The 26,596-nt window shown below is 44.4% G+C and overlaps 1 protein-coding gene across 2 annotated transcripts in view; it reads left to right on the forward strand.

Moving 5' to 3' along the window:
• NID1 (nidogen 1) overlaps positions 1–26,596 on the forward strand; it is a 97,884-nt gene that overhangs the window by 40,662 nt on the left and 30,626 nt on the right. For both annotated transcript variants that reach the window (XM_070364769.1, XM_005905645.3), the window contains exons 5-10: positions 1,914–2,063; positions 6,264–6,515; positions 8,089–8,289; positions 10,830–11,075; positions 12,837–12,980; positions 20,176–20,301. In XM_070364769.1, the coding sequence (XP_070220870.1) occupies positions 1,914–2,063; positions 6,264–6,515; positions 8,089–8,289; positions 10,830–11,075; positions 12,837–12,980; positions 20,176–20,301 (1,119 nt within the window). The remainder of the gene's footprint in view (positions 1–1,913; positions 2,064–6,263; positions 6,516–8,088; positions 8,290–10,829; positions 11,076–12,836; positions 12,981–20,175; positions 20,302–26,596) is intronic.

The following is a 26,596-nucleotide window of genomic DNA, read 5'->3' on the forward strand; positions in this document are numbered from 1 at the left end:
TGACATCTAGCATGTGGCACTCTGCTCTTACAGCTGGGTCTCAGAGTGATCTCCCCAAGGTAGGTCATGGGCATGTTTGTTTGCATATGTTGAGTTCTGAGGGCTTCCCACGTGGTGCTAGTGGTAAAGAAAGTGTTAGTCGCTCAGTCGTGTCCTACTCTTTGTGACCCCATGGGCTACAGGCCACCAGGCTCCTCTGTCCATGAAGTTCTCCAGGCAAGAAGACTGGAGTCGGTTGCCATGCCCTCCTCCAGGATATCTTCCCAACCCAGGTTGAACCCAGGTTTCCTGCATTGCAGACAGACTCTTTACTGTCAGATCCACCAGGGAAACCTCTTAGTGGTAAAGAACTCACCTGCCATTGCAGAAGATGTAAAAGAGACAGGTTTGATCCCTGGGTTGAGAAGATACCCTGGAAGAGGGCATGGCAACCCACTCCAGTATTCTTGTCTAGAGAATTCCATGGACAGAGCCTGGCGAGCTATGGTCAGAGTCAGCAAAAAATAAGACACAACTGAAGTGACTTAGCATGCCTCCATGCATGTTGAGTTTTGAGTCTCATCCTGTTTTCACCTCACATAGGTGTCTCTGAAATTCTCATTTGTGAAGCCATCACTTTGAAATGAGAGCATAGCTAGTCCCAACAACTCATGGTAATATATTACTTGGTACTGATAACAACAACAACAAAAAGCCTAGATCTGAACCCCAACTGTGTTTAAAAGAGATCTTTCTCTGCCCTTGATCCGAGTTATTTCACTGTTTTTATTAGAAAGGTCAGTCTTCTGTAGCCAGCAGTGCATTCCTGGTGTTATTTGAATAGTCATCCACAGATACATCAGCTATAACAGACCCACTGGGAGCTGAGCTTAAGCAATCAGTAGCATCACATGCGTTCAGCTCAGGGCCCAAGTGTTCTTGGCTTCAAATGCCATTTATACATCCCGGAAATTCCCTTCTGGGTGTGTAGAACTCCTGGAATCTACCTGGGGTCAAACTTTACTTTTATTTTCACTCATACCAATTATAAATTGGGTCATTATCCCCTCCAAAAGTTCATCCCTCCTTGTGCTTTTGAATTCATTCCAAATTAGTGTGCTCTGCATTTTTAAGTTTAATGAGCTGGCTCATCATTCTAATAAAATCAACCTGGGAGGGAGAACCATTTGCACTAGGGAGAAATTCATGTTTCTTGGGCCAAAGGCTGTTAGAGCAGGTATGACTGAGGAATTATTTCTAACCAGCTTTTAACTCTAAGAGCTTCTGATTTATCCCCTGGTGAGACGAATGGGGCCAAAAAGTTTAAAATACTTTAAGCTCATTAAAATGGCACATTTTATGTTGTATGTATTTTTACCACGATAAAATATAATTTTAAAATATTTTAACGTCTGCACCCAAATTTGATGCTGTTTTTATTAGAAAGGTTGGTCTGATGCATATCTGATGATGTTTGATGGATGCCATATTAAGACTGACATTGGACAGCTATCACCCAATATTGATTCATTGATACTAAGGACATTGGATTATAGCATTTTTAAAAAATTCACCCTTGCGACTTCCCCGGCAGTCCAGTGGTTAAGACCCCATACTTCCATCGCAAGGGGAGCAGGTTCAATCCCTGGTCAGGGAACTAAGATCCCACATCCCTCATGGCACAGCCCAAAAGTAAAAATTAAAATAGTAATAATTCACCCATGTGATTTCTCAAACTCCTTTTAGACCTACATGCCTCAGTGATTTGAGTGATGGAACCACTGTACTAGTTAAGTGGCCACAGATAGAGAGGCCTGTGTCTGAACGGCCTGAGCAGACGTCCAGTCTTGCACAGCTGAGGGTGCAGTGTTCTAAAGGCTCCTCGTCCGGAGCCGGTGAAGTGCTTACTGGTGTGCTGTGTTCTCTCCGAGCAGTTTTCAGATACAACACGGATTCCCGGCAGACATGCGCCAACAACAGGCACCAGTGCTCTGTGCACGCAGAGTGCAGGGACTTTGCCACCGGCTTCTGTTGCCGCTGTGTTGCTGGCTACACGGGAAACGGCCGGCAGTGTGTTGCAGAAGGTACTGTGTCTTTGTCTGATCCTTTTTAAGGGGAGAAAAGGGAGGAGTGGTTTTGTTTTGGTGCTTGTTTTGAAATCTTGCCTTTACCCAGATCTCTAAAGGTAGGTGGTGTTTTCAGCTGGGCAGTGATATTTCATCTCTCATTCCTCGTTCTTGCCTGTATTTCTCTATGGGGGTGAGGAGGAAGAGGTCCTAGGGAATGCCCTTTTTACTAATAAGGGGAGGCCTCTTTCTTTCCTGTGGTGTTTCTCCATCTCTGAAATGATGGCCATTGAGAACCCATCTTCAGGCTGAAATGTTGAAATTATGCAACCTGGACCATGAATTGTCAGGCCCCCTCGTTTTCCTGTTTCTTTCAAACCTCTTCTTTTGGCATCGCTCAGACTATGCTGATGGTGGTTCAACTCCAGCAGGGCCATGGTGGGCTGGTGAAGACCAAAATGTTGGGTTGGCCCAAAAGTTTGTTCAATAAGTACTTTGTTCAGTAAAGGTCTTGGTGAAAATGAAAAATGTGTCTTTTATTTGTACTTAAAACCAAACCAACTTTCTGGCCAATGCAATATGTAGGGGGTAAGGACTATTCCAGTCCCCCTACTCTCTGGTATTCCTGTCCTTATGTTCCCGGAACCCCAGCATGGTGATGGAGGAGCAGAAGGGGCGCATCACAGCTAACTTTGGAGACCAGACCCATTGTGCTGTCAACTCCAAAACATATTTGGCTGTGGGCTGGCATCAGTCCTGAGCTCTGCACCCCCAAAAAAGGATCAACCAGTCTTGATGTTCTCAGATGTTCTGAAAAATCTCTGCAAAAGTCTAGAGGGTCCGGATAACAGTTTACTTAGAGAGGGAGACTTATGGGAACCCAAGACCATAAATTAGAATGAAAGCAAAAATAAAGCAAACCATACTGAACACGTCTCTGCAGATGCCAGATCACTCCACTTGTCACCCGTCATGTTCCTCATATGTTTACGGAGGAACCTCAGTTGCTTGGCAAAATATGACTAAATAAAACTCAGTTGGAGGAATGCTTTTCTGTTTTTCAGATTTCCTGCCATAGCTAAAGTTAAATCAGTTATTTTAATTTGCTTAAAAAAAGAAAGGTTCAAAAAAAAAAAGTTCCTTCTAGGTTTTGTTAAATATTGTCTTTAGCAAGGTCAGAAAATTCTGTATGCTTTGCATATTGATTTGGGGGGATGTTTTTAACATCTATAAATGTGTTATCTCTTTTCTTGCCCGTTGCCCCAGGAATGACATGCTTTTGCTGCTTTGTTTTAGGCTTGGCTTTTATATTTTGCTTGCCCTGGGAAGAACTTCCACAATTTACAATGAACCCTTCTTCTCAAAGATCGATCTCATGAGCTCTTTCCATGCCAAATGTCAGAGCTGGAAATGCTGACAGGTTGCATTTGGCAGCAAGCTTGGATATGAAAGATTGCTCAGCTACATTTTTTGACGTTCTAAACACGCCCTGTCATAGTTTTGTGGTTTAAATATTTGTTGGAATCTTACTACTTTTGAAATATTTTTCTAGCTCCAAGTTTGACGGAAAAAATGTGGTTTTCTTCCCTTGGCTTTCCTGCTTGTTTCTGTAATTGTTTGGGGGAGGCATTTTTTTGATATTAGTCTTCTAACTCCATAGCATTCCCCCAGTGTAATGACACCGTTTATGTGCAGAAATACTCTGTGTGTCGAATCTGCCTTGGCTTGTCAGTGACCTTGTTTTGGGGGGTTTTGTTGCTTTGGGGGCCATACTGTGTGGCATGAGGGCCCAACCAGGGATTGAACCCATGCACCCTCCAGTTCAAGTGTGGAATCTTAACTGCTGGACTGCCAGGGAAGGCCCTCAGTGACCCTGTTTAGTAGCTGTGCTGTGCTTAGTTGCTCAATCGTGTCTGACTCTTTGTGACCCCATGGACTGTAACTCACCAGGCTCCTCTGTCCTGGGGGTTCAGCAGGCAAGAATACTGGAGTGGGTTGCCATGTCCTCCTCCAGGGGATTTCCCCAATGCAGGGATCGAACTCAGGTCTCCCACATTGCAGGCGGATTCTTTACTGTCTGAGCCACCAGGGAAGCCCTAGGATATATTAAACACAGCAGAAAGTCATCAGAACACAGACGACAGTGCTCAGGTGAGAGCTCATTTGTCTGAGGTTAGTCTATAAGCTTTACTGTAGAACTTACAGTACTGTAGAACTGTACTGTAAGTACAGAAAGTAAGTACAGAAAGTAAGTACAGAAAACTCTGCTACGACGGAACCAGGGAGTTGGGTGTGAAGGTCCTGTCTCTAGTCATTTACAGTCTAGGAAGAGAAACATGATATGTACAATCAATAAGTGGTGGAATTTAATTCTACATCAAACCTGATGTACTTACCTCTTCCTTCAGCTTTTGTTTTTTAAGATGTCAGTAACACAATCAAAGTATACCATTTGGTGGTTTTTAGTATATTCACTAAGTTATTCAACTGTTACCTCTAATTTTAGAGCATTTTCATCATGCCAGAAGCAAACCTGGATCTTTTAGCTGCCACCCTCAATTCATCCTCATTCCCAGGCTCTGTCAACACCTAATCTGCTGTCTGTCCATGTGGGTTTTCCTGTTCTGGACATTCCATATAAATGGAATCATATATCATGGGACCTTCATGTTTGGCTTCTTTTACTTAGCATAATGTTTTCAGGGTGTATCCATGTTTAGGATGTACCAGTACCTTATTCTTTTTTCCTAGCTAAATAATATTCTATTGTATGGATTTTCCACATTTTATTTATCTGTGCGTCAGTTGATGGACATTTGAGTGCTTTCCCATTTTGGCTGTTAATGAATAATGCTGCTAAGAACATTCATGTACAAGTTTTCAAGTGAACATGTGTTTTCTGTTTTCTTGGGTATATACTCAGGAGTTGGAATTGCTGGGTCATATGGCAACCTTCCATTTTCTTATTCAAATTCAAGAACAACTTGATTTCTTGAGATTTTTTCTTTTCCTGATTAAGCAATAATAAATACATGTAAGTTATTAATATCCCAACATTATAGAGATATATAGTGTAGAAAATGAAAGTTCACCACGTCACCCTGAATTAACCTCTATTAGCAATTTTGTGTAGCTCTCTTCAGACATTTTTCCTCTATGAGTATGCTAGCATCTATCATTAATGCAATTTTTTAAAATGGGGTCCTACATATACTATTTGGTAATATGTGAAAAAAGCTTGTAAATATGCCATAGTAAGTTTCACATCTTTCCCAGTCATCTAAAGGAAATGACCAACAACAAACACACCCCAGCCCACAAGCTGGTTATGGGTCAGAGGGCATATTTGTGTGACCTGCAATACCCACTGTGGCTACTTCTATCTGGCTTGGGTTAGTGAGGGTCTAGGATTCAGACTGGCCAACTTATATTTGAGCCAGAGATGCTCTTTAAGAGAAGTTCCTAAGAGTCTTAGGGACTTCCCTGGTGGCCCAGTAGGTGAGAATCCACCTGCCAGTGCGGGGGACATGGATTTGATCCCTGATCCAAGAAGGTTCCACATGCTGTGGGGCAACTACACCCGTGCACCACAACCACTGAAGCCCGGGCACCTAGAGCCTGTGCCCGGGCACCTAGAGGCCGTGCTCTGAGACAAGAGAAGCCACTGCAACGAGAATCCCGCACATCGCAGTGAAGAGTAGCTCCCCCGGCCCCTGCATACTGTGTCTAAGCAAAGCCCATGCAGAGCAACAAAGACCTAGCTCAGCCAAAAATAGTTATTTTTTTTTAAGATAAGTTATAAATCAGACAACCTAATGTCCCATCCAGTTTAGCCCCATTGTCCCAGTGAAATGACTAATTCTGTCCCTGATATTCTCAAAAGTAATCAGTTATATATCACCTAGTTCTGGATCACCCATGATGCTATTCTCCTGAAATTGTGTTATTTGCCTCTGATGTTCCTTCATCATACAGTGGGTCCCACTTTTCTGCTATCCATTATCCATCAATATGGAAGAGAGGAAGAAAGTTGGAATTTCTGCAGCTCATAGCCACAGCTGCAGGGACTGCCTTCGTCTTGGGAAGAATAACTTCCTTCACTTACCCCAAAAGCCCTTTACCCCAGCACTGCTGGGCTCTTTGCTTTATGGGTACAGAGCCCACCAGACACACTATTCTATTCTGAAGGGCTGGCTTCTTTCTTCGTTTCTCGTTCAGGTTCCCCGCAGCGAGTTAACGGCAAGGTGAAAGGGAGGATCTTTGTGGGGGACAGCCAGGTCCCCATTGTCTTTGAGAACACCGACCTCCATTCGTACGTGGTAATGAACCATGGGCGGTCCTACACAGCCATCAGCACCATTCCTGAGACTGTCGGGTACTCTCTGCTTCCTCTGGCCCCTATTGGAGGCATCATTGGATGGATGTTTGCAGTGGAGCAAGACGGATTCAAGAATGGCTTCAGCATCACAGGTAATTGACCTTAAAATTAATGGGCTGGGTTGAATGGAAAGGGAACTCTATGTGTCTGCAGATAAGTTACAAATAAGTATTTTGTGGCTCTGGAAGTAAGGTGTTAGGGTAAAATCATCAAGTTTTTCATTAGTATACAAGGAGATGAGACCAGTCAATCCTAAAGGAAATCAACCCTGAATTCATTGGGAGGACTGATGCTGAAGCTCCATTACTTTGGCCACTTAAAGCGAAGAACCGACTCATTGGAAAAGAATGTGATGCTGGAAAAGATTGAGGGCAGGAGGAGAAGGGGCGAGAGATGATGAGATGCTAGATGGCATCAGCAGACATAAGTTTGAGCAAACTCTGGGAGACAGTGAAGGACAGAGAAGCCAGGCGTGCTGCAGTTCATGGGGTCACAAAGAGTTGCACACGACTGAGCGACTGAACAGCAACAACACATTAACTAAGACTGTCTAGAATTACATTTTGATCAGGGAGCGGTTTCATATTGGTGATGCTTTGTATATGGGTCGATTTAAATTGAAGTTACGTTGTGACTTACACCAACTTCAGGGAGGCAGAGGTAATCTTTACAAATTCCCTACAACAGCAAATATTTGTTTCTACAGTGGTCCTTCTTAACTGCCCCAGAACATATGTTATCAGCGGGATATCTGCCTGGACCTGGGGACTGTAAAGCAGGAGTTGTCAGACTTTTTCTGCAAAGAGCCAGAGAATAAATAGTTTAAGCTTTGCCTAAATATTTTGGGCTATTCGTTCTCTGTTGCAGCTATTCAGCTCTGTTTTTATCAGTTGAAACCAGGCATAGATAATACACAAATCAATGAGCATGACTGTGTTCCAATGAAATTATTCATGGGCACTGAAATGTAAATTTCATATAATTTTCACATATCATGAAATAGCTGCCAGCCATGCTATCAGGGGAGACTGCATACGTGGAAAAGGGAGGAAGCTGGAAGAAGGTGGAATGTTTTTTTCCTGCTTGTTTGGGGCTGCTGCCCTGCATAGACCAAGGGGAGTTCCTGAGCCAGCACCCATGGTATGTGCTTCTAGGATGGTATCTGGACTTGGTGATGGTTTGCCCTGAACAACTCACCCATCCTGGCTGGGGCGTAGCTGTGAACAATAGTCATCCCCTTAACTGATGTCTTAGAGCACTTGACATTTGGCAGAGCACTTTTTAACATACTTATCTAATTTCCGCAAGATAGATATTGTACACCAGTTTCATCATCAGGAAATGGAGGTTCAGTGGGTGTAAGTAACTCATTCAAGTTTACCCGACCAGTACTGAGCACAAACCCCAATACCCTGCTTTTTCCAGCACAAATCCTGAGCCCGCCTGTCTCAGATGCTAGTTTTCGGATGGGAAATGGCTTTGTTCCTTGTGCGTGACTGAGTTGGGCTGAGAGGATGGCCCTTTCCTTGACATCACTGGCCCTGTTTCTACTCACCAGACTAAAGCGTCTGTAGAGGAGGTGTGAACCTGTCCCCACCATGAGTCCGGGCAGGCATGAATGTGACTTCTTTGACAGCAAAGTGACAGACTGACCTTGCTTTGCAGGGGGGGAGTTCACCCGCCAGGCTGAGGTGACCTTTGTGGGGCACCGGGACAAGCTGATCATTAAGCAGCAGTTCAGCGGCATTGATGAGCACGGACACCTGACCATTGACACGGAGCTGGAGGGCCGCGTGCCGCAGATCGCCTTTGGCTCCTCGGTGCACATCGAACCCTACACGGAGCTCTACCACTACTCACGGCAGGGTGAGCCGCGTCCCGCATCCTTCAACCCAGGGCAGCGCTGCACGTGGGCTCCAGCCTGAGCTCATGCTGTCTCCTGGCCTCCAGAAAGGGAAACGCAGGGGTTACCTTACTCAGATCACCTTCCCTTAATTACAGACATTGAGCATGCTCATTGGAGAGACTTTAGCGCAGAAAAGAAAATAAGCATGACTTACAGACCTAAAACCAGGACACAATTATTAAATTAAGTGTATTTCTTTCAGCCTTTTCCTTATATACAAAATATATCCCAACGTATATATACCTCACATATATATATTTATATATCAACATGTATTCTATCCTTATATATGAAAAATCATGTACTTCTCTTTATATATAAAAATATCCCAACATATGTATATTACACATATATTCACATATATATCAACATGTATACTAGCCCAACATAAATAGCTCATCATATGATATAATTTCAGAATAAAATAATTTTATTATATATCTATATGTAGTTTTTAAACTTTTCATTTCAAATTTACAGAAAGTTGAAAATAGCACCATATCCACATATCATTTCCCCAGCTTCACCGATTGTTAACATTTTGCTACATTCTCTTAATTGTTCTCTCCCTTCCTTATATATAAGAGAGAGTAAGTTGTAGATGCTGTGATCCTGCATCTCCTAAATATTTTACAATATTTCACATGTTTTTTCTAATGACAAGAATATTCTCTCATGGTCCCAGTACAATCATCAAAATCAGGAAGTTTAACATTGATGCAATACTATTGTATACTCTACAGTCAAGTATATAGTTTTGATTTAAATTGCAATCATACCGCATTATTGTATGTTCACTTTTCCGGTTAGGTCAAATCATGACTGCTTGATAGTTCCATTAAATAGGCTTTGCAAACACTTTCAATGAATCTATACCATTTTATTGTATGGCTGTCAATTTAAACCATTCTCTTTTCTAAAGCTTACATTATTTCCAATTTTCCTTGTCTCCATGAGTTGCAATGATCATCTTCATCATAAACCTTGACCAAATTTCTGGTTCTTTTCTGACCGAATTCCTAGAAATAGAAGTGATGAGTCAAAGGAAACTCTTTAAAAGTCTCTTACTAAATTGCCATCTAGAAAAGTTGTACCAATTACCATGACTTCGTGGCCTGCTCGGGCTCTCCTGGGGAAAATGAGAGGGTGGGTAGGAGGTGGGAGGAGTATCAGGAGGACCCCACCTGCAAGTCAGGCTGTGACCAGATGGTGTTTCTGGCAGTCCAGCACATGGGAACTGGACAAGAGGCAGCTTACACCAATCTTTTATTTATCCTCTGGCTTTTATTACCAACTACAGCAGAGCACACAAATATAAAGAGCCTTTTGTACTTCTTTTTTTTTAAATAGGAAGTCAAGATTTTTCACTGCATGGGCCAAAAGTAAACTAGCTCTCTTCTGAGTAGGGAAGACTGTCTCTCTTCTCTATTGAGATTTGCTCACAGCTCTTTAGTAATTTATAGAAATTGTCTACTGAAACCTATTAGTGTCTCATTTTTATACATCAGAGAACCGTTTAATCTAGAGTTATTTATAGCAGCCACTGTTTATTGAATCCTAAGTGAGATGACCCATAGAAAGCAGTCAGCACTCTGCTTGTCACATGGTCAGTGCTCCATAAATGGTAGTTTGTCTTGTAGAGGATTAGCCTGCTTGATTCCAGACATTCTATATATATTATCTCATCCTTACCCCAGTCCATGTTGTAAAGGAAACAGGGTAAAGAAGTTAGTAACTGGTCTGTGATCATGCTCCTTGTGAATGAAGGTCCAAGTTGTGAATTCTCGAGTATCTCTTTCCAAGCTGGTGCTCTTTCCATCAGGCCTTAGTCCCGGGGTTGACTAAGGAACTTACAGAGAAACACTTGATGAGAAAAAGCAATAAATATTCCTAATGCAAATAACAGCAATAATAGGAAATCTAGGTAGCAGAATGAATCTCAACACTGAAATAAATGGTCTTATTTATCCTGTTCCATCTGACCTCTCATCTGGTCACATTATGAGCAGAGAATACTGCTGATTATTTCATTTATTTATTTTGGGTTTTGCTGGGTCTGCACTTCTGGTCAGGCTTTTCCTCTAGTTTCTTCCAGTGGGGGCTGCTCTCTAGTTGCGGGGGGCAGGCTTCTCATCGCAGTGGCCTGGTCAGGCTTTTCCTCTAGTTTCTGCCAGTGGGGGCTGCTCTCTAGTTGCGGGGGGCAGGCTTCTCATCGCAGTGGCTTCGCTTGTTACGGAACAACGGCTCTACGGTCCCAGGGCTTCGGCAGTTGCAGCTCCTGGGCTCTAGAGCACCGGCTCAATAGTTTTGGTGCAGGGGTTTAGTTGCTCCACAGCATGTGGTATCTTCCCGGACCAGGGATCGAACCCGTGTCCTCTGCATTGGCAGGCAGATTCTTTACCACTGAGCTACCAGGGAAGCCCTGCTGATGATTTTCATGTCCTAAGCCTCTTGCATCCTCACGCTCTCTCCTCTGTCTCCTGCTTCCACCCATATCCAGTGATCACATCATTCTCCACCCGGGAGTACACGGTGACGGAGCCCGAGCGACATGGCACTGCCCCTTCGCACGCCCACACTTACCGGTGGCGCCAGACCATCACCTTCCGGGAGTGCCTCCACGACGACTCCCGGCCGGCCCTGCCCAGCACCCAGCAGCTCTCTGTGGACAGCGTGTTTGTCCTGTACAACCAGGAGGAGAGGATCCTGCGCTACGCTCTCAGCAACTCCATTGGTCCTGTGAGAGGTAAGAGGTGGCGGCTCGGACTGGGAGTTGTGTGTGTGTGTGTGTGTGTCCACCTGCGTGGCCCTCTCTGTGTTTTTGACGTGTTGTTCTCCATCTCTTGTTCTCGGTAAGAAGAAAGTCATGCTAAAATAGCTCCTGACAAAAATAAACATCTTCTCATCTATGATTCTTAGAAAACCTAAGGTAAAGAGTAGACCATTCAAGGGCTGCACCTGCCTGCAGCCGGGCATTTATTTTTATTTATGTATTTATTTTCTACTCTTTTCCATTATGATTTATTACAGAATATTGAATATAGTTCCCTGTGCTATACAGTAGGGCCTTGTTCTTTATCCATTCTATACCATTCTATATGTAATAGTCTGTATCTGCTAATCCCAAACTCCCCAGTCCTACCCTCCCCTTCTCGCCCACCCCTGCCCCCCACACTTGACAACACGGGTCTGTTGTCTGTGTCTGTGAGCCTGTTTCTGTTTTGTAAATAAGTTCTTTGTGTCATATTTTAGGTCGCACATATAAATGATAACATAGGTATTTGTCTTTCTGACTTCTTCACTTAGTAAGGTAGTCTCTAGGTCCATCCATGTAGCTGCAAAATGACATTATTTCATTCCCTTTTCCCTTTTATGGCTGAGTAATATTCTGCTGTATATATGTACCACACCTTTATCCATTCATCTGTCAATGGGCGTTTAGGTTCTTCCCTGTCTTGGCTGCTGTGAACATAGGGACATGTATCTTTTTGTAGTTTTGTCTGGATATATGCCCAGGAGTGGGATTGCTGGATCATATTGCAACTCTGGTTTTTAGCTTTTTGAGGAACCTCCATACCATTTTCCATAGTAGCTACACAAATTTACATTCCCTCACAGTGCACGAGGGTTCCATTTTCTGCACACCCTTTCCACCATTGTTACGTGTAGACTTTTTAATGATGGCCATTCTGACTGGCGAAAGGTAGTACCCCTTGTAGTTTTTATTTGCATTTACCTGATAGTTAGTGATATTGAGCATCTTTTCATGTGCCTATTTTAAAAAACTCTGACACTCACTGTGAAAGGAATGTGTGCTCAGGGCTTGGGGAAATCCAAATCAAATCTGCTAAAAGTCAGGCCCAGAGCCTACAGCGAGCTCTCTGCCCTGGGACAGCACAGTGTGGAGCTGGGGTCTGGGCTGGGCTGCTTCTGGTTGTGGAAGAAGCTGGAGCCAGTGTGATAGCCCAGCCTCAAGGCCTCACGTAGTCCAAGTCTTTAAGCCCTAGAGGTTCTGTATATTTGGTGTCTGGGTGTGGTATTTCTCTATCTCAGTTATTTTTGGTTCTCCCTCCATACTCAGGTCACTTCTCCAGCTGGTCAGATTGGCCCTTGGCTCTCCATACACCAGAAGAGGGCAGGTGTTTCTCTCCCTCCTTTGACTGCTGTAGCTCCAGGCATCAGGGGTTGGCATATTTTTTCTTAGAAGGCCAAACAGCAAATCCTGGAGGCTTTGCTCATCATGCAGTTTCTGTCATGAGTGCAGTTCTACAACTGTAGCACAAAAACAGCCATAGACCACTTTCAAGTAAATGCATGTGGCCGGTTTCCAATAAAACTTTATAAAAATAGACATGAGTCCAAAGGGATGTAGTTTGCTGATCCCACTTCAAGTGAGCAGGAGTCAGCAGGTTTCCTGGTCATCAATCCTGTCCTACTTTCTGGGGGAGGAGGTAACCTGTAAGTGTTTCTGAATCCTCACGTGGTTTCAATGTCTCTGCCTTTGCAGATGGCTCCCCTGATGCCCTTCAGAATCCTTGCTACATTGGCAGTCATGGGTGTGACTCCAATGCGGCCTGTCGCCCTGGCCCAGGGACCCAGTTCACCTGCGAGTGCTCCATCGGCTTCCGAGGAGACGGACGGACCTGCTATGGTACAGCCATTCACTCTGACGTGTGTGGGGAGGCTTGCGGGGGGCAAACAGATACTGTAAAGCAGAGAGCTGGGAGAGGCAAGGAAACACAGGGGAGATAAATACTGATGGGTGTGCCGAGTTGTTTGAGCCCCACACTTGGTGTTTCCCCACGATGGTAAGGGTCCTGGCCCCTTCATCATCTGATCCAATGCCCCGACTCTAAGCAGCAGAGCAGAATTTATAAGGCCATACACCACTTCATCTTGAGAATACACAGGTTTAAAGGAAAGAGAAAGTCAGGGCTGCTTATAACTACACATAATATGACCATATGGAGTAGGAAATGGCAACCCACTCCGTTATGCTTGTCTGGAAAATCCCAGGGACAGAGGAGCCTGGTGGGGCTACGGTCCATGGGGTCACAAAGAGTCTGACGTGACTCAAGTGACTTAACATGTGTCCATAACTGTTAGTAACATTGTTGTGTTAGGTGCTTCACAAACACCGTCTCATCTAATTCAGCAGCTCTGATAGATGTTTTCATTTCTGTCTTTTAAAAATCATTTTTAATTGTGGTAAAGTGCACATAATATAAAATTGATCATTCTAACCATTTTTAAGTGTACGGTTCAGTGGCATTAAGTACTTTCACGTTGTGTGACCATCACCACCGTCCATGTCCAGATCTCTTTTCATTTGCAGAATTGAAACCCTATTGCCATTAAATAATGACTTTCCATAGCCCCTGGCCCCAGCCCCTGGCAACCACCATTCTACTTTCTACAAATTCCAGGACTCTAGGTAACTCATGTAAGTGGAATCATGTACTATTTGTCCTTTTGTGACTGGCTTATTTCACATAGCATCATATCCTCAAGGTTCATACATATTGTAGCCTGTGTCACAATTTCCTTACTTAAAAAAAAAAAATTTATTGGACTATGGTTGATTTACAATGTGGTATTAGTTTCAGCTGTACAGCAAAGTGAATATGTTTTACATATATCTACTCCTTTTTAGATTCTTTGCCCTTATAGACCATTACAGAGTATTGAGTAGAGTTCCCTGTGCGAAACAGTAGGCCCTTATTAGTTATCTATTTTATATATAGTAGTGTGTTTGTGTTATCCCAATCTTCCAGTTTGTCCCTTCCCCCTTACCCCCTTCCCTCCTTTGTAAAACTGAGAAATAGTCCATGATATGCATATATTCATTTTTTTACAAAAACCATTCATTTGTCTGTGGACAGTTGGGTTGCTTCACTTCTTGGGCTCTTGTGAATATTTCTGCTGTGAACATAGGGGTACAAATATCTGTTTAAGACTCTGCTTTCAACTCTTCTGGGGATATACCCAGAAGTAGAATTGCTGGATCACATCAACTCTGTGTTTGACTTTTTTGAAGAACCGTCACGTTGTTTTCCACAGCAGCTGCATCATTTTATATCCCACCACCAGTACACAAGGGCTGCAATTTCTGCACATCCTTGCCAACACTTGTTTTGTTTTTTTGATAGCAGCCACCCTCATGGGTGGGAAGTTTACTCCTGTTTTTACAGATGGGAAACTGGAACCAAGGATATTAGAATGTTGGACCTTGAGTGCCTGACTTAAGTGCCTCTATTCCACTGTCTTCATTGTATAATACTTATTACTTAAAATTTCACTTTGAATACTTTCACATAAACAGCTTGATATTTATGTTTGTTACTAAATTTTAATTCGCCACCAAAAGACAGTTAGTTGACTCCTATCTTGATGAAAAATCCACACAGATGCAACTAGTGTAAGAATAGCAAATGCTAGGAATGCCCTGGTGGTCCAGTGGTTAGGACTCTGAGCTCCTACTGCAAGGGGCACAGGTTTGATCCCTGACCGGGGGACTAAGATCCCACAAGCTGAGCCTTATGGCCAAAAACCCACAATGTCGAATGCTTCCTTAACCTGCCACGGTATGCTCACCAACAAATGTAAGGAATGCTAGAGGTAAGCTTCCCTAGTGAAATGGGTAGTGTGCACATGTCTGTTTGGTTAGAATGATGAGCAGCCCCCTTGAATGACTGTAGCCAAAATAATCTGTGTAGCGCAGCAGAAGTTGGAGTATGGGAATGATGCCTGTGGTCTGGAATCCACTGAATTGAATCCACTGAATGCCTCCAATTAATGGCAGCTTTAGTGTGCTGATTTAGTGTGAAGGTTAGCTGATCATGCTGCATTTGCTTCAGAGTGAAATTTACGAATGGTGTTCACTGGAACGCCTGAAAGGATGAAGAACAGAAACTAGGCTTACGGGAACAGCTTGTACGATTGTTCAGCCAGCTTGCTGATATCTTTGTCTGTGTGACAGAATTCAGTCTGAGACTTGTTTCCCTTGTAACATACCACTGTGTAGGGGACATAGTTCCTACTCACCTCTGATCTTCAGAGTTTCCCAGTATTTCCCCAGAGAGCCCACCAGTCTTGAATGGCTGAATTGGCTCAGGCCGGTTTAGAGCAGCATGATCCCGTGTGTGTGTGAGCAGAGCCCTGCCAGACAACACATAGAGATGGGGCGACCCCATTTCTCTAGCAGAAGCCTCCAACTCTGTAGTCTTTATGCAGCCCAGCTTCAGCTTCCTAAGCAAATTGAACAGTAATAAAACATGGAGCCATCTTCTCCAACTGCTAAAGCCATATGTGCATGAGTGCTTAGTCGCTCTAGACGTGTCCAACTCTTTGAAACCTTATGGACTGTAGCCCACCAGGCTCCTCTGTCCAAGGGAGTCTCCAGGCAGGAATACTGGAGTGGGTTGCCATGCCCGCCTCGCTGAAGCCATAACCTTGGGCTAATCCTGCTTTGGCTGGCTGCTTCATCTCCCAAGGCACAACCAGCCATGCTTTATGGATTGATGTGTTGCTGTCCTGGAAACCCTTCTTATGTCCTCGCCCACGAAGACATGTTCATGTGTACCTGGTTTTGCCCTATGGTTGGCCCTCAGCGTGGCAGATTTGCCCCATGGAATCTGCACGTGGGTCTGTTCCCAGTCCTGCTACTTTTTGTTCTGAGTCACGAGAATAAGCCTCGTAGTATTAATGCATTGAGACACCAGGCTGTTGGTAGGAAATTGCATTAAGCAGATCACTTCACATATTACTTTGACCTGGAAAGTGCCTCAGAAGAGAAGAATGAGGATGAGCCTTTGTCATTCAGCGTGTGTCACATTGATATAATGATAGATGACATCCAGAACAAGGATGGGGTTGGTTGGATACTGCAAGGTGACTGTTCAGGGTAATTTGGAGAAGATTTCCAGTTGAATCAGAGCTCTGGTGCCTGGTAGGATGGCTTCCCTGTATTTCTCAGTTGGGAGGCTGTAAGAGAGAGTTTTGGACAATCTCTCATTGAGTAATTTTGAGTGCACTCAAGGCATTTAACAAATCTGTCCTGAGACAATTCTCCTCCCAGAGCCTGGCATTTATGAGGAGGACACACTGGAGAAACTATTATTTGTTGGAGTTTTTGAAAATATGTGAAAAGTAGCCACTCAGAAAAAAAGTCAAAACGGAAGCAGTGATTACAAGAATAATTCAGGATCTTCCTGTTGGGTTAGGGAATGGTTTATTTGAGAGGAAATCTCTTCCTAGAGAAAATGTTGTCCAGATATTGACCAGTAAGAACAGTAATGGACTTCCAGGTGCTTCAGTGGTAAGGAACCCGCCTGCCAATGCAGGAGACAGAAGACACGCAGCTTCCATTCCTGAGTCAGGAAGATCCCTGGAGTAGGAAATGGCAACCCACTCCAGTTTTCTTGCCTGGAAAATTCCATGGACAGAGGAGCCTGGAGGGCTACAGTCCACAGGGTCACAAAGAGTTGGACACAACTGAGAGCATATGCACACACACATATACACACACAAACAAGAACAATAATCTTCAAGGAAATATTGTGATATTCTATAAGGAACAGTTATCACTAGTTCATTGTTTCTACTGAAGAATGGATTAGAGTCCTAGCTTCCATTTACAGAAGAGGGTTTCAATCAGACATTCAAAGAATTTCCAAACTATAAGGACCGTGAGATATCAGCAGGGAGATTGCTAGGGTTTTGCTGTAAAAAAAAAAAAAAAAAAAAGGCATCACCCAGCTTGGCTCTTACGTGTAGACCTTTGTGGAGGTGGGAATGGTGCTGGGGAACCATTCCCTCCCTCATCCCAGGAGCCCCCAGATCCTATTTGCCAGTGGTTCTCCCAGTAGGGCCTGCCAGAGGACATCCTTCCAATCACCTAAGAAGCTTTCTTGAAACATGCAATCTCCCTTTCCATAAACCTCCCAGTGGCAGACTTCCCTGGTGATCCAGTGGATAAGACTCTGCACTCCCAGTGCAGGGAGCCTGAGTTTCATCCCTGGTCAAGGAACTAAGGTGCTCACATACTGCAACTAAAGATCCCACATGCCGCAACTAAGACCCAGCACAGCCAGATAAATAAATACTTTTTAAAAAACCTTCCGGGGGAAATGAAGCTTGGAAAATATCCCCTGGTGATTGTGTTCTGTCCCTGTGATTGAAAACTGCTGCTCTGTGCTCTGGCAGCTCAGTCTCGGCTGTGGAGCCCTGCAGTCTGCACGGGGTGTCCTCTGAGAGCTGCAGTGCAGAGGCAGTGAAGCCAGAATGACTTTTCCTCCCATGTTGCTGAGGCAGCAGCTGGTGGATAGAGCCAGGAAGCCACACTTGCTGAATATCCCTCTACCCCAGCCCAGCTCCAGCTTCTTAAAAGGGGGCTTCGGTGGGGCTTTGTTCTGCAACCTTCCAGCAGTACTTGGACTTGTCCCCTGGGCTGACATCTTGCAGCTCTTTTTTTTTGACTGAAGTATAGTTGACTTACAGTGTTGTGCCAGTCTTTGCTCTACAGTAAAGAACTCAGTTATACACATGTATACTTGGCTTTTTAAATATTCTTTTCCATTATGGTTTATCTCACGATATTGAATATAGTTTCCTGTGCTATACAGTAGGGCCTTGGTTTTTATCCGTTCTAAATGTAATAGTTTGCATGTACCAAACCCAGACTCCCGATCCATTCCGCCCACCCTGCCTCTTGGCAACCACAAGTCTGTTCTTTATGTCTATGCGTCAGTTTGTGTTCAGTTGTTGTTGTTCAGTTGTTAAGTCACGTCCAACTCTTTGTAACCCAATGGACTGCAGCACACCGGGTTTCCCTGTCCTTCACCATCTCCCGGAGTTTGCTCAAACCCATGTCCATTGAGTCAGTGGTGCCATCCAACCATCTCATCCTCTGTCGCCCCCTTTTCCTCCTGCCTTCAATCTGTCCCAGCATCAGGGTCTTTTTCAGTGAGTCGGCTCTTCACATCAGGTGGCCAGAGTATTGGAGCGTCAGCTTCAGCATCAGTCCTTCAGTGAATATTCAGGATTGATTTCCTTTAGGATGGACTGGTTTGATGTGTTTTGTGGGTAGGTTCCTTTGTGCCATAGTTTAGATTCCACATGTAAGTGATATGAGATTTTATATCTTAAGCATGTCACAGAAATGTACGTTGCAGTATGGCTTCAAAAAGCTGAATGCCATTTGGTTTGTGTTTTGTCTGAGCGTAGGTCCAACTGTGGGGCTGAAGTGGCAAAAATGCTTGTGTTGTGTGACATTGTCTAATAAGCCAGCAGGACTTTTGCCTCATCAGGAAAGAGACTGGCTAGACAGGCCATTGGAGGTGAACGCACGAGCAAGATTCATGTTATGGAGTTGAGGAGGGGAGGTTGAGAGGGGAGGGGAGTTGTGTGGTCTCAGACATTATGAAATCTTCCTCACATGCATCTCCAAGAGTTCGAAAAATGCCAGAAGTAACTACACCCTGAGAATGAGGTTGGCACAGAGGGATCTTGTGTGACTGTGTTTATTTCAAATCATCAGTGGGCAGGTAACCAAGGAGATGACAGATCAGCTTGATTTTTTTGTCTGGGCCAACCAGCCTTACTGTAGTGGTAACTACAGACTGGCCTCCCAATGCCGTGGCCATCCAAGGTCTGTGTTCCTAGAAATGGAACAGCCTCATGCTGGTGGTATAGGTATTATACTTAATAATAGGCACATTTCTTTTATTTTTAATTTTTTTTCTTTTTTTGGCCATACCACATGACATGAGAAATCTTAGTTTTCCAACCAGGGATCAAACCCATGGCCCTGCACTGGAAGCATGAAGTCTTAACCACTGGACCACTAGGCAAGTCCCAATAGGTACATTGCTTGAGCAGGTCAGGCTTGCATCTATTTTCTGCAATCTTCAGAAGGACTTCTCAAGATGAATAGTAGTGTACGTACTTACTAACAGGGAAACTGAGGCAGAGTAGTTTGGCAGCTTCTCCAGGACCACACAAGCTAGTCACCAAAGGAGGCAGGATTTGAACCTAGCTGTGTTCAGCTCCAGTATTCTTGCCTGGAGAATTCCATGGACAGAGGAGCCTGGCGGGCTACAGTCCATGGGGTCACAGAGTCAGACACGAGTGAGCAACTAACACGTGTATATGTATGTGTGTGTTCAGCTTTGAAATGTGTATTTCTTTGTTCCCGTCATACCACTCGATGACCGCAGAATTATCCTATGAGAGAACATCACTTTTAATCTTATGAGTTAATGGTTTGCCTTTTAGTGCCTTAAACTCAAGATGGTGGCACATGCGTGATCAGTCATGTCTGACTCTGGTGGAGCCCACCAGACTCCTCTGTCCGTGGGATTCTCCAGGCAAAAATATATACCTTCTTCCAGGGGATCTTCCCCACCCAAGAATCGAACCTGCGTCTCTTATGTCTCCTCCATTGAAGGCTGGTTCTTTACCACTAGCACCACCAGAGCATATTTAATTACAGTTTGTAGCTTAGGAACCTTATTCAGAGTTGGGAGACTTGTCTGCACATTTTTCTAACACAGATGTGCCCATCTGATGTTAGTGGTCCCTGGGTCAACAACTAACTCCAGGAGATGGAAGGTGGAAAGGGTTGGGGGGAGGTGGGAGAAGCAAGTTTTATTTATGAGGAGGGCCTTGGGATCACTATCTCCAGTTATGCACAGAAGAAAATATTTAGCGATACTTTTGGAATACTAAAAATGTGTTTTAAAATGGATCCATTTGCAGGCCAAAATACTTTATATTTTATTATGTATAGTGATGTTGGGAGAGGTGTTTTTTTTTAAGTCTGCAGTTAAAACAATATTTTGCTTTAGATATCGACGAATGTTCAGAGCAGCCCTCAGTGTGTGGCAATCACGCGATCTGCAATAACCACCCAGGAACCTTCCGCTGTGAGTGTGTGGAGGGCTACCAGTTTTCAGAGGCGGGAACATGTGTGGGTAAGTTCTGTGGGTGACTTTTGTTTATGTTCTTTTACCATATTCTTTTCTATTATAGTTTATCCCAGGATATTGAGTACAGCTCCCTGCATTACCCAGTAGGACCTTGCTGTTTATTCTAAACGTAAGAGTTTGGATCTGCTAATCCCAAAGTCCCAATCCTTCCCTTTCCCACCTCCCTTCCCCAGGCAACCACCAGTCTGTTCTTTATGTCTGTGAGTAGATGACTTTTCAAAACGAGTGTTCATAGGATGTATGTCAGTGCCTGTGTGAATGGTATTGCCTCAGTAATTAGCCTGGCTGAGATGGAAGATTCCTGGTTTTGTTGTTGGGGAGGGCCATTTACAAAGGTGAATCAGTCTCTGCTCCTTTCTTCTGACTACCTGGAGAGTCACAGGTACAAGGCATAAGCAGTATTATTTGTCTGCACTAGTAATACCATTCTCTTCTTATAAAACTCCTTTTAATTCTTTCCATTATTCTTTAAATAGCTACTCAAACAATTAGACATGTTTCTCCTTATAATCAGTGGCCTTGGGTTTCATGTGGAGGGAACACCTTATAGGTATTTGTGTCATTATCTGCCTTTGATTAAATTCTTCTTGGTTTGCATCTAAAACTCATTTGGGGCCTTTCTGTTTGTGGATTTCCGTTTTACAAACCACAAGTACTAGCATAACTTCATAGCCTATCAAAGTTAGAAGTTAAGGGGACTTCCTTGGCGGAAGATTAAGTGGTTAAGATTGCATCTGCCACGGCAGAGGCCCTGGGTTCAATCCCTGACTGGGGAACTAAGATCCCACGTGGTGGTGATGATGGGCTGACTACAAAGAGCCAGATTATTTAAATTCCCCACCCTTTACCCACTGCTGCACTTTGACATGTAGTTTCCAAGACTTTCAGGTTCAAAGATTCTTGGATATTTCTAGGTCTGGAGGGCAACATGCTGAAGGGGCATCTGAGCTCAACATTTATTCCCAATTTAAAACATATTTCTCTTTCACTGCATCAAGGAACCATCTCTTTTCCCCTTCCTTGCTGTTTACTAAACCCTAGCAGGCTTTGTGTTTGCTGTGTCTTGAAACTCATATGAGGCCGCCAAGGTCCCAGGGTGAGGTGGTGTCTTGAGGGTGGAGGGAACAGGCCGTTCTCATATTTTGAGTATGACCCAAACATCTGTGTACTGAGATACAGCCAGGTCCCTTTGCACAGAGCTGAGACTTCAGCTCTGCTAAAGTTCCCTCTATCTTTGTTTTTCCCATTGAGAACAACAATTTCTTTGAATTTGGCCTTTCTTTCTCTGCTTTTTTCAATGAAGGAGATTCAAAGGTCTATTTTTGTGGCAGTACCATTTACATTACATTTCGGCTCAAACTTGGGTGGCAGATCCTTTAACCCTTGGGTGGTGACATGAACAGTGCTGGGACAGACATGTGTGAGGCATGATGTCCTGGGTTTCTGTTTCCAGCTTTTCCTGGCATCCACCCTCATGGAAGGGCTAGAGCAGGGTGTAACACAGGTGGTAAGCAAATGTCTACTCCTAGGCTTTTGATTTTGAGGAGGACACTTAACTTCTCTGTCACCTGTAAAATGAGGTGATTAGACTGGACCATGGGCTTCCTGTGTCCCAAGGAGCCCTTAGAGATGCCCAGGATCTGCCAATAGGGACACAAGTAAGCCAAGGACAGAGTATTTCATTTTCCTGTATATGAAATTTCGAGTAACATTTTGTTTGAGTAATGGATCCCATTGCTTAGAAACAAGTATGAAAACCACTTGAAGATCATCGAGTTCAAGTGCTTCTCCCCCTGTCAGTAGCCTCTACGCAATTCCATTTTACTTGGCCTTTTGTCTCTTTTAATTGGCTCCTTTGAGACTTAACCACACAGAGTGATGGCTCACTGGATAAAACCAAGTCTGCCTGAAAGCAAAAAATATACTCTGGCTCATCATTGGATAATTTAGTGGTCAGTTTCACTCTCCCGGCATTCCTTGTTCAAACTGGATCCTGGGAACTGGTGGTCCAGTGGTTAAAAGACTCCCTGCTTCCACTGCAGGGGCACCGTTTCAACCCCTGGTTGGAGGAGTAAGGTACCTCAAGCCTCGCAGCTTGGCTGCCCCCCATATAATAATAAAATAAACAGAAGCATAGATGAAGGTGATGGCTGAGCAGGACCCATCCATCTAGGCTGTGGCAAGGTCCTTCCCTGTTATGACGGGTGGGGCAAAGTGAGGCAGGAGCAAACACAACCTGTGGAGTGATCACTTGCATTCTTTAAATGACAAATATTTAATGGAGGAGGACTGAGACTCCTTTGCTGGTTATTCTGTCTGAATACATTTTTTCTACCTTTGTTTGACCCCAATTCTCCAAGTGTGTCCTTTTCACATTTTGTGAGCTGAAGGAACTGGTCAAGAGAGGACCCTGGAGGAAAGAAGAACGTTAAAAATGATGGGAAGTGAGACGACGAGAGGGGTTCAAGGAAACAGAGTGTGGCTTTGGGTTGGTTCCGTGTAATCTGGTTTTCTGTTTTCCAGACAGAAATTTGGACCACTTTAGCAATTTAAAATCTAGTAACCCTCTAGCCCATAGGAGTTGCTTCAGTGATCCCTGTTCCAATCCATGGGAGTTAGTTAACATTTCAACTTCAGGAGTTTAAGCTGCTAAGTCCACAGGCTGGGCCTTCATCCACCAATACGGTACTTTGCCAACCTCTCATGGACCCAGCGGAGAAGGCAATGGCACCCCACTCCAGTACTCTTGCCTGGAAAATCCCATGGACGGAGGAGCCTGGTAGGCTGCAGTCCACGGGGTTGCTGAGGGTCAGACACGACTGAGTGACTTGACTTTCACTTTTCCCTTTCATGCATTGGAGAAGGAAATGGCAACCCACTCCAGTGTTCTTGCCTGGAGAATCCCAGGGATGGGGGAGCCTGGTGGGCTGCCGTCTATGGGGTCGCACAGAGTCGGACACGACTGAAGTGACTTAGCAGCAGCAGCAGCATGGACCCAGACCTTTGAAGAGCATCCTCTTCTTTACCTGTCCTCTGGCAGTGTTAAGAACTCTCTCTCCTGAAGCCCTTGAGGCAGGATAAACTGGAATTAATCTTGGAAAGACTCATTGAGGAAAAAGATGAGGAGTTCTCTTGTATCCAGTATAATCTAAACACTGAGGGCCTCCTTGGAGGGAAGGAAAGGTTCTATTATGACATTGTGAGGGCCACGACTCTGACCTGGGCCTTAGAACTATAAAACCAGAAGTTAAAGTACCTTATGAACCCTAGAGTATCTGAACCAGCCATCAGAAATCACCTCCTAGACCTCAGCCCTTGACTTTTTTTTAGGCTTAAATTATTGTTATTATGGATAATTTCAAACATATACAGAAGTAGAGAGAAAAACATAGTGAACCCTGCTGTACCTATTATTCAATTTCCATTTTATAAAGCATTTTGTTCAGTTCAGTCGCTCAGTCGTGTCTGACTCTGCGACCCCATGAATCGCAGCACGCCAGGCCTCCCTGTCCATCACCACCTTCCGGAGTTCACTCAAACTCACGTCCATCAAGTCAGTGATGCCATCCAGCCATCTCATCCTCTGTCGTTCCCTTCTCGTCCTGCCCCCAATCCCTCCCAGCATCAGAGTCTTTTCCAGTGAGTCAATACTTTGCATGAGGTGGCCAAAGTACTGGAGTTTCAGCTTTAGCATCAGTCCTTCCAAAGATCCCAGGGCTGATCTCCTTCAGAATGGACTGGTAGGATCTCCTTGCAGTCCAAGGGACTCTCAAGAGTCTTCTCCAACACCACAGTTCAAAAGCTTCTTCGGTGCTCAGCTTTCTTCACAGGCCAACTCTCACATCCATACATGACCACAGGAAAAACCATAGCCTTGACTAGACGAACCTTTGTTGGCAAAGTAATGTCTCTGCTTTTGAATATGCTATCTAGGTTGGTCATAACTTTTCTTCCAAGGAGTAAGCATCTTTTAATTTCATGGCTGCAATCACCATCTGCAGTGATTTTGGAGCCCCCCAAAATAAAGTCTGACACTGTTTCCACTGTTTCCCCATCTATTTCCCATGAAGTGATGGGACCAGATGCCATGATCTTCGTTTTCTGAATGTTGAGTTTTAAGCCAACTTTTTCACTCTCCTCTTTCACTTTCATCAAGAGGCTTTTTAGTTCCTCTTCACTTTCTGCCATAAGGGTGGTGTCATCTGCATTTCTGAGGTTATTGATATTTCTCCCGGCAATCTTGATTCCAGCTTGTGCTTCTTCCAGCCCATCGTTTCTCATGATGTACTCTGCATAGAAGTTAAATAAGCAGGGTGACAATATACAGCCTTGACATACTCCTTTTCCTATTTGGAACCAGTCTGTTGTTCCATGTCCAGTTCTAACTGTTGCTTCCTGACCTGCATACAGGTTTCTCAAGAGGCAGGTCAGGTGGTCTGGTATTCCCATCTCTTTCAGAATTTTCCAGTTTATTGTGATCCACACAGTCAAAGGCTTTGGCATAGTCAATAAAGCAGAAATAGATGTTTTTCTGGAACTCTCTTGCTTTTTCGATGATCCAGCGGATGTTGGCAATTTGATCTCTGGTTCCTCTGCCTTTTCTAAAACCAGCTTGAACATCTGGAAGTTCACGGTTCACATATTGCTGAAGCCTGGCTTGGAGAATTTTGAGCATTACTTTACTAGCATGTGTGATGAGTGCAATTGTGCGGTAGTTTGAGCATTCTTTGGCATTGCCTTTCTTTGGGACTGGAATGAAAACTGACCTTTTCCAGTGCTGTGGCCACTGCTGAGTTTTCCAAATTTGCTGGCATATTGAGTGCAGCACTTTCACAGCATCATCTTTCAGGATTTGGAATAGCTCAACTGGAATTCCATCACCTCCACTAGCTTTGTTCGTAGTGATGCTTTCTAAGGCCCACTTGACTTCACATTCCAGGATGTCTGGCTCTAGGTGAGTGATCATACCATCGCGATTATCTTGGTCGTGAAGATCTTTTCCATCCCTATTACTACTACTGCTACTGCTGGGGAGGCTGGTAGTATTTTGCTGGTATATTTCAGTCTTTAAAGAAAACCCCCAATATCCTGTCATCTAACTAGAGTTACTAGTTTTTTATGCACATTATATGCATAATATATATCTGACATATAAGGGCAATTTTTTTAATACAAATACAAAGCTGTTACCATACCTAACAAAATGAACAATTTCTTAACATGATTGAATACCCAGTCCATATTCAAGTTTCCTTGATTATTTCAAGCATTTTTTATTGAGTTAGTTCATCTCAACCCTTGACTGTCATCTTGAGGCAAGAGTACAAGCTGGAGTCTGATTGTCTAGCCTCTGTGTCACATGCCTGCTTCCTGAGTCCTCATCCTAGGAGTCTTGTTATCAGGACCCTTTAGAAAATAATAAACCCATCTCCTGGACCTGTCTGTGCTTGAAAAGCTGGAAGTCATTCCTGTTCTACAGAGGAAGAAAGTGCAACTCTGGAAAGTTAGTAGGATTTATCCAAAGTCACATAGTGGACTCATATGCACCTGGTTGAAACCCAGGGCTTCCCTCCCCAGAGCCCTGCAGTCATTCCACTCTCCCTGTCTCACTTCCTGGGAGTTGATTTCTCCTTCCTTGGTGGGAAGTTGGGTGACTTTGACTTTGGCATTCATAATAAATATTCCTCCCACCTAGTGAGCCAAGGGCTTCCCAGGTGGCTCAGTGGTGAAGAACCCGCCTGCCAATGCAGGAGACGTAAGAGACACAGGTTCGATCCCTGGGTCAGGAAGACCCCCTGGAGGAGGTCATGGCTACCCACTCCAATATTCTTGCCTGGAGAATCCCATGGACAGAGGAGCCTGGTGGGCTACAGTCCACAGGGTCACAAAGAGTTGGGCGTGACTGAAGTGACTTCAGGCACGCACAGTGAGCCAAAGTCAAAAATACTGTGTGGCAGTCTCAGACCCTCAGGCCCAAACGCTCCACCAACAGTTACACAGGAAGCGTGTCTGCCTGCAGCGTCCACCTCCACATCCGGATGAAGTGGGAATCGGGTTCCAGTCACTGGGTGTGGAGAGTGGCCTGAGACAGAGCCCTGGGTTGAAGTTGAGGTCGGAAGCCAGGCTGTATGACCCACTGTGGGGTCAGTCTGTGCACGCTTAGCAGAGGTGGGATCAGGGGAGGAAACAAAGGAGAGCAGGGACAGCACCCCGCTGTGAGCGGGGATGAGCCTGAAGGGACGTCCGGGAGGCTGGGCCCCAGGCACAGTCTCCAGCTCAT

Source organism: Bos mutus, chromosome 28, assembly GCF_027580195.1.
Source record: "Bos mutus isolate GX-2022 chromosome 28, NWIPB_WYAK_1.1, whole genome shotgun sequence".
NCBI lineage: Eukaryota > Metazoa > Chordata > Mammalia > Artiodactyla > Bovidae > Bos > Bos mutus.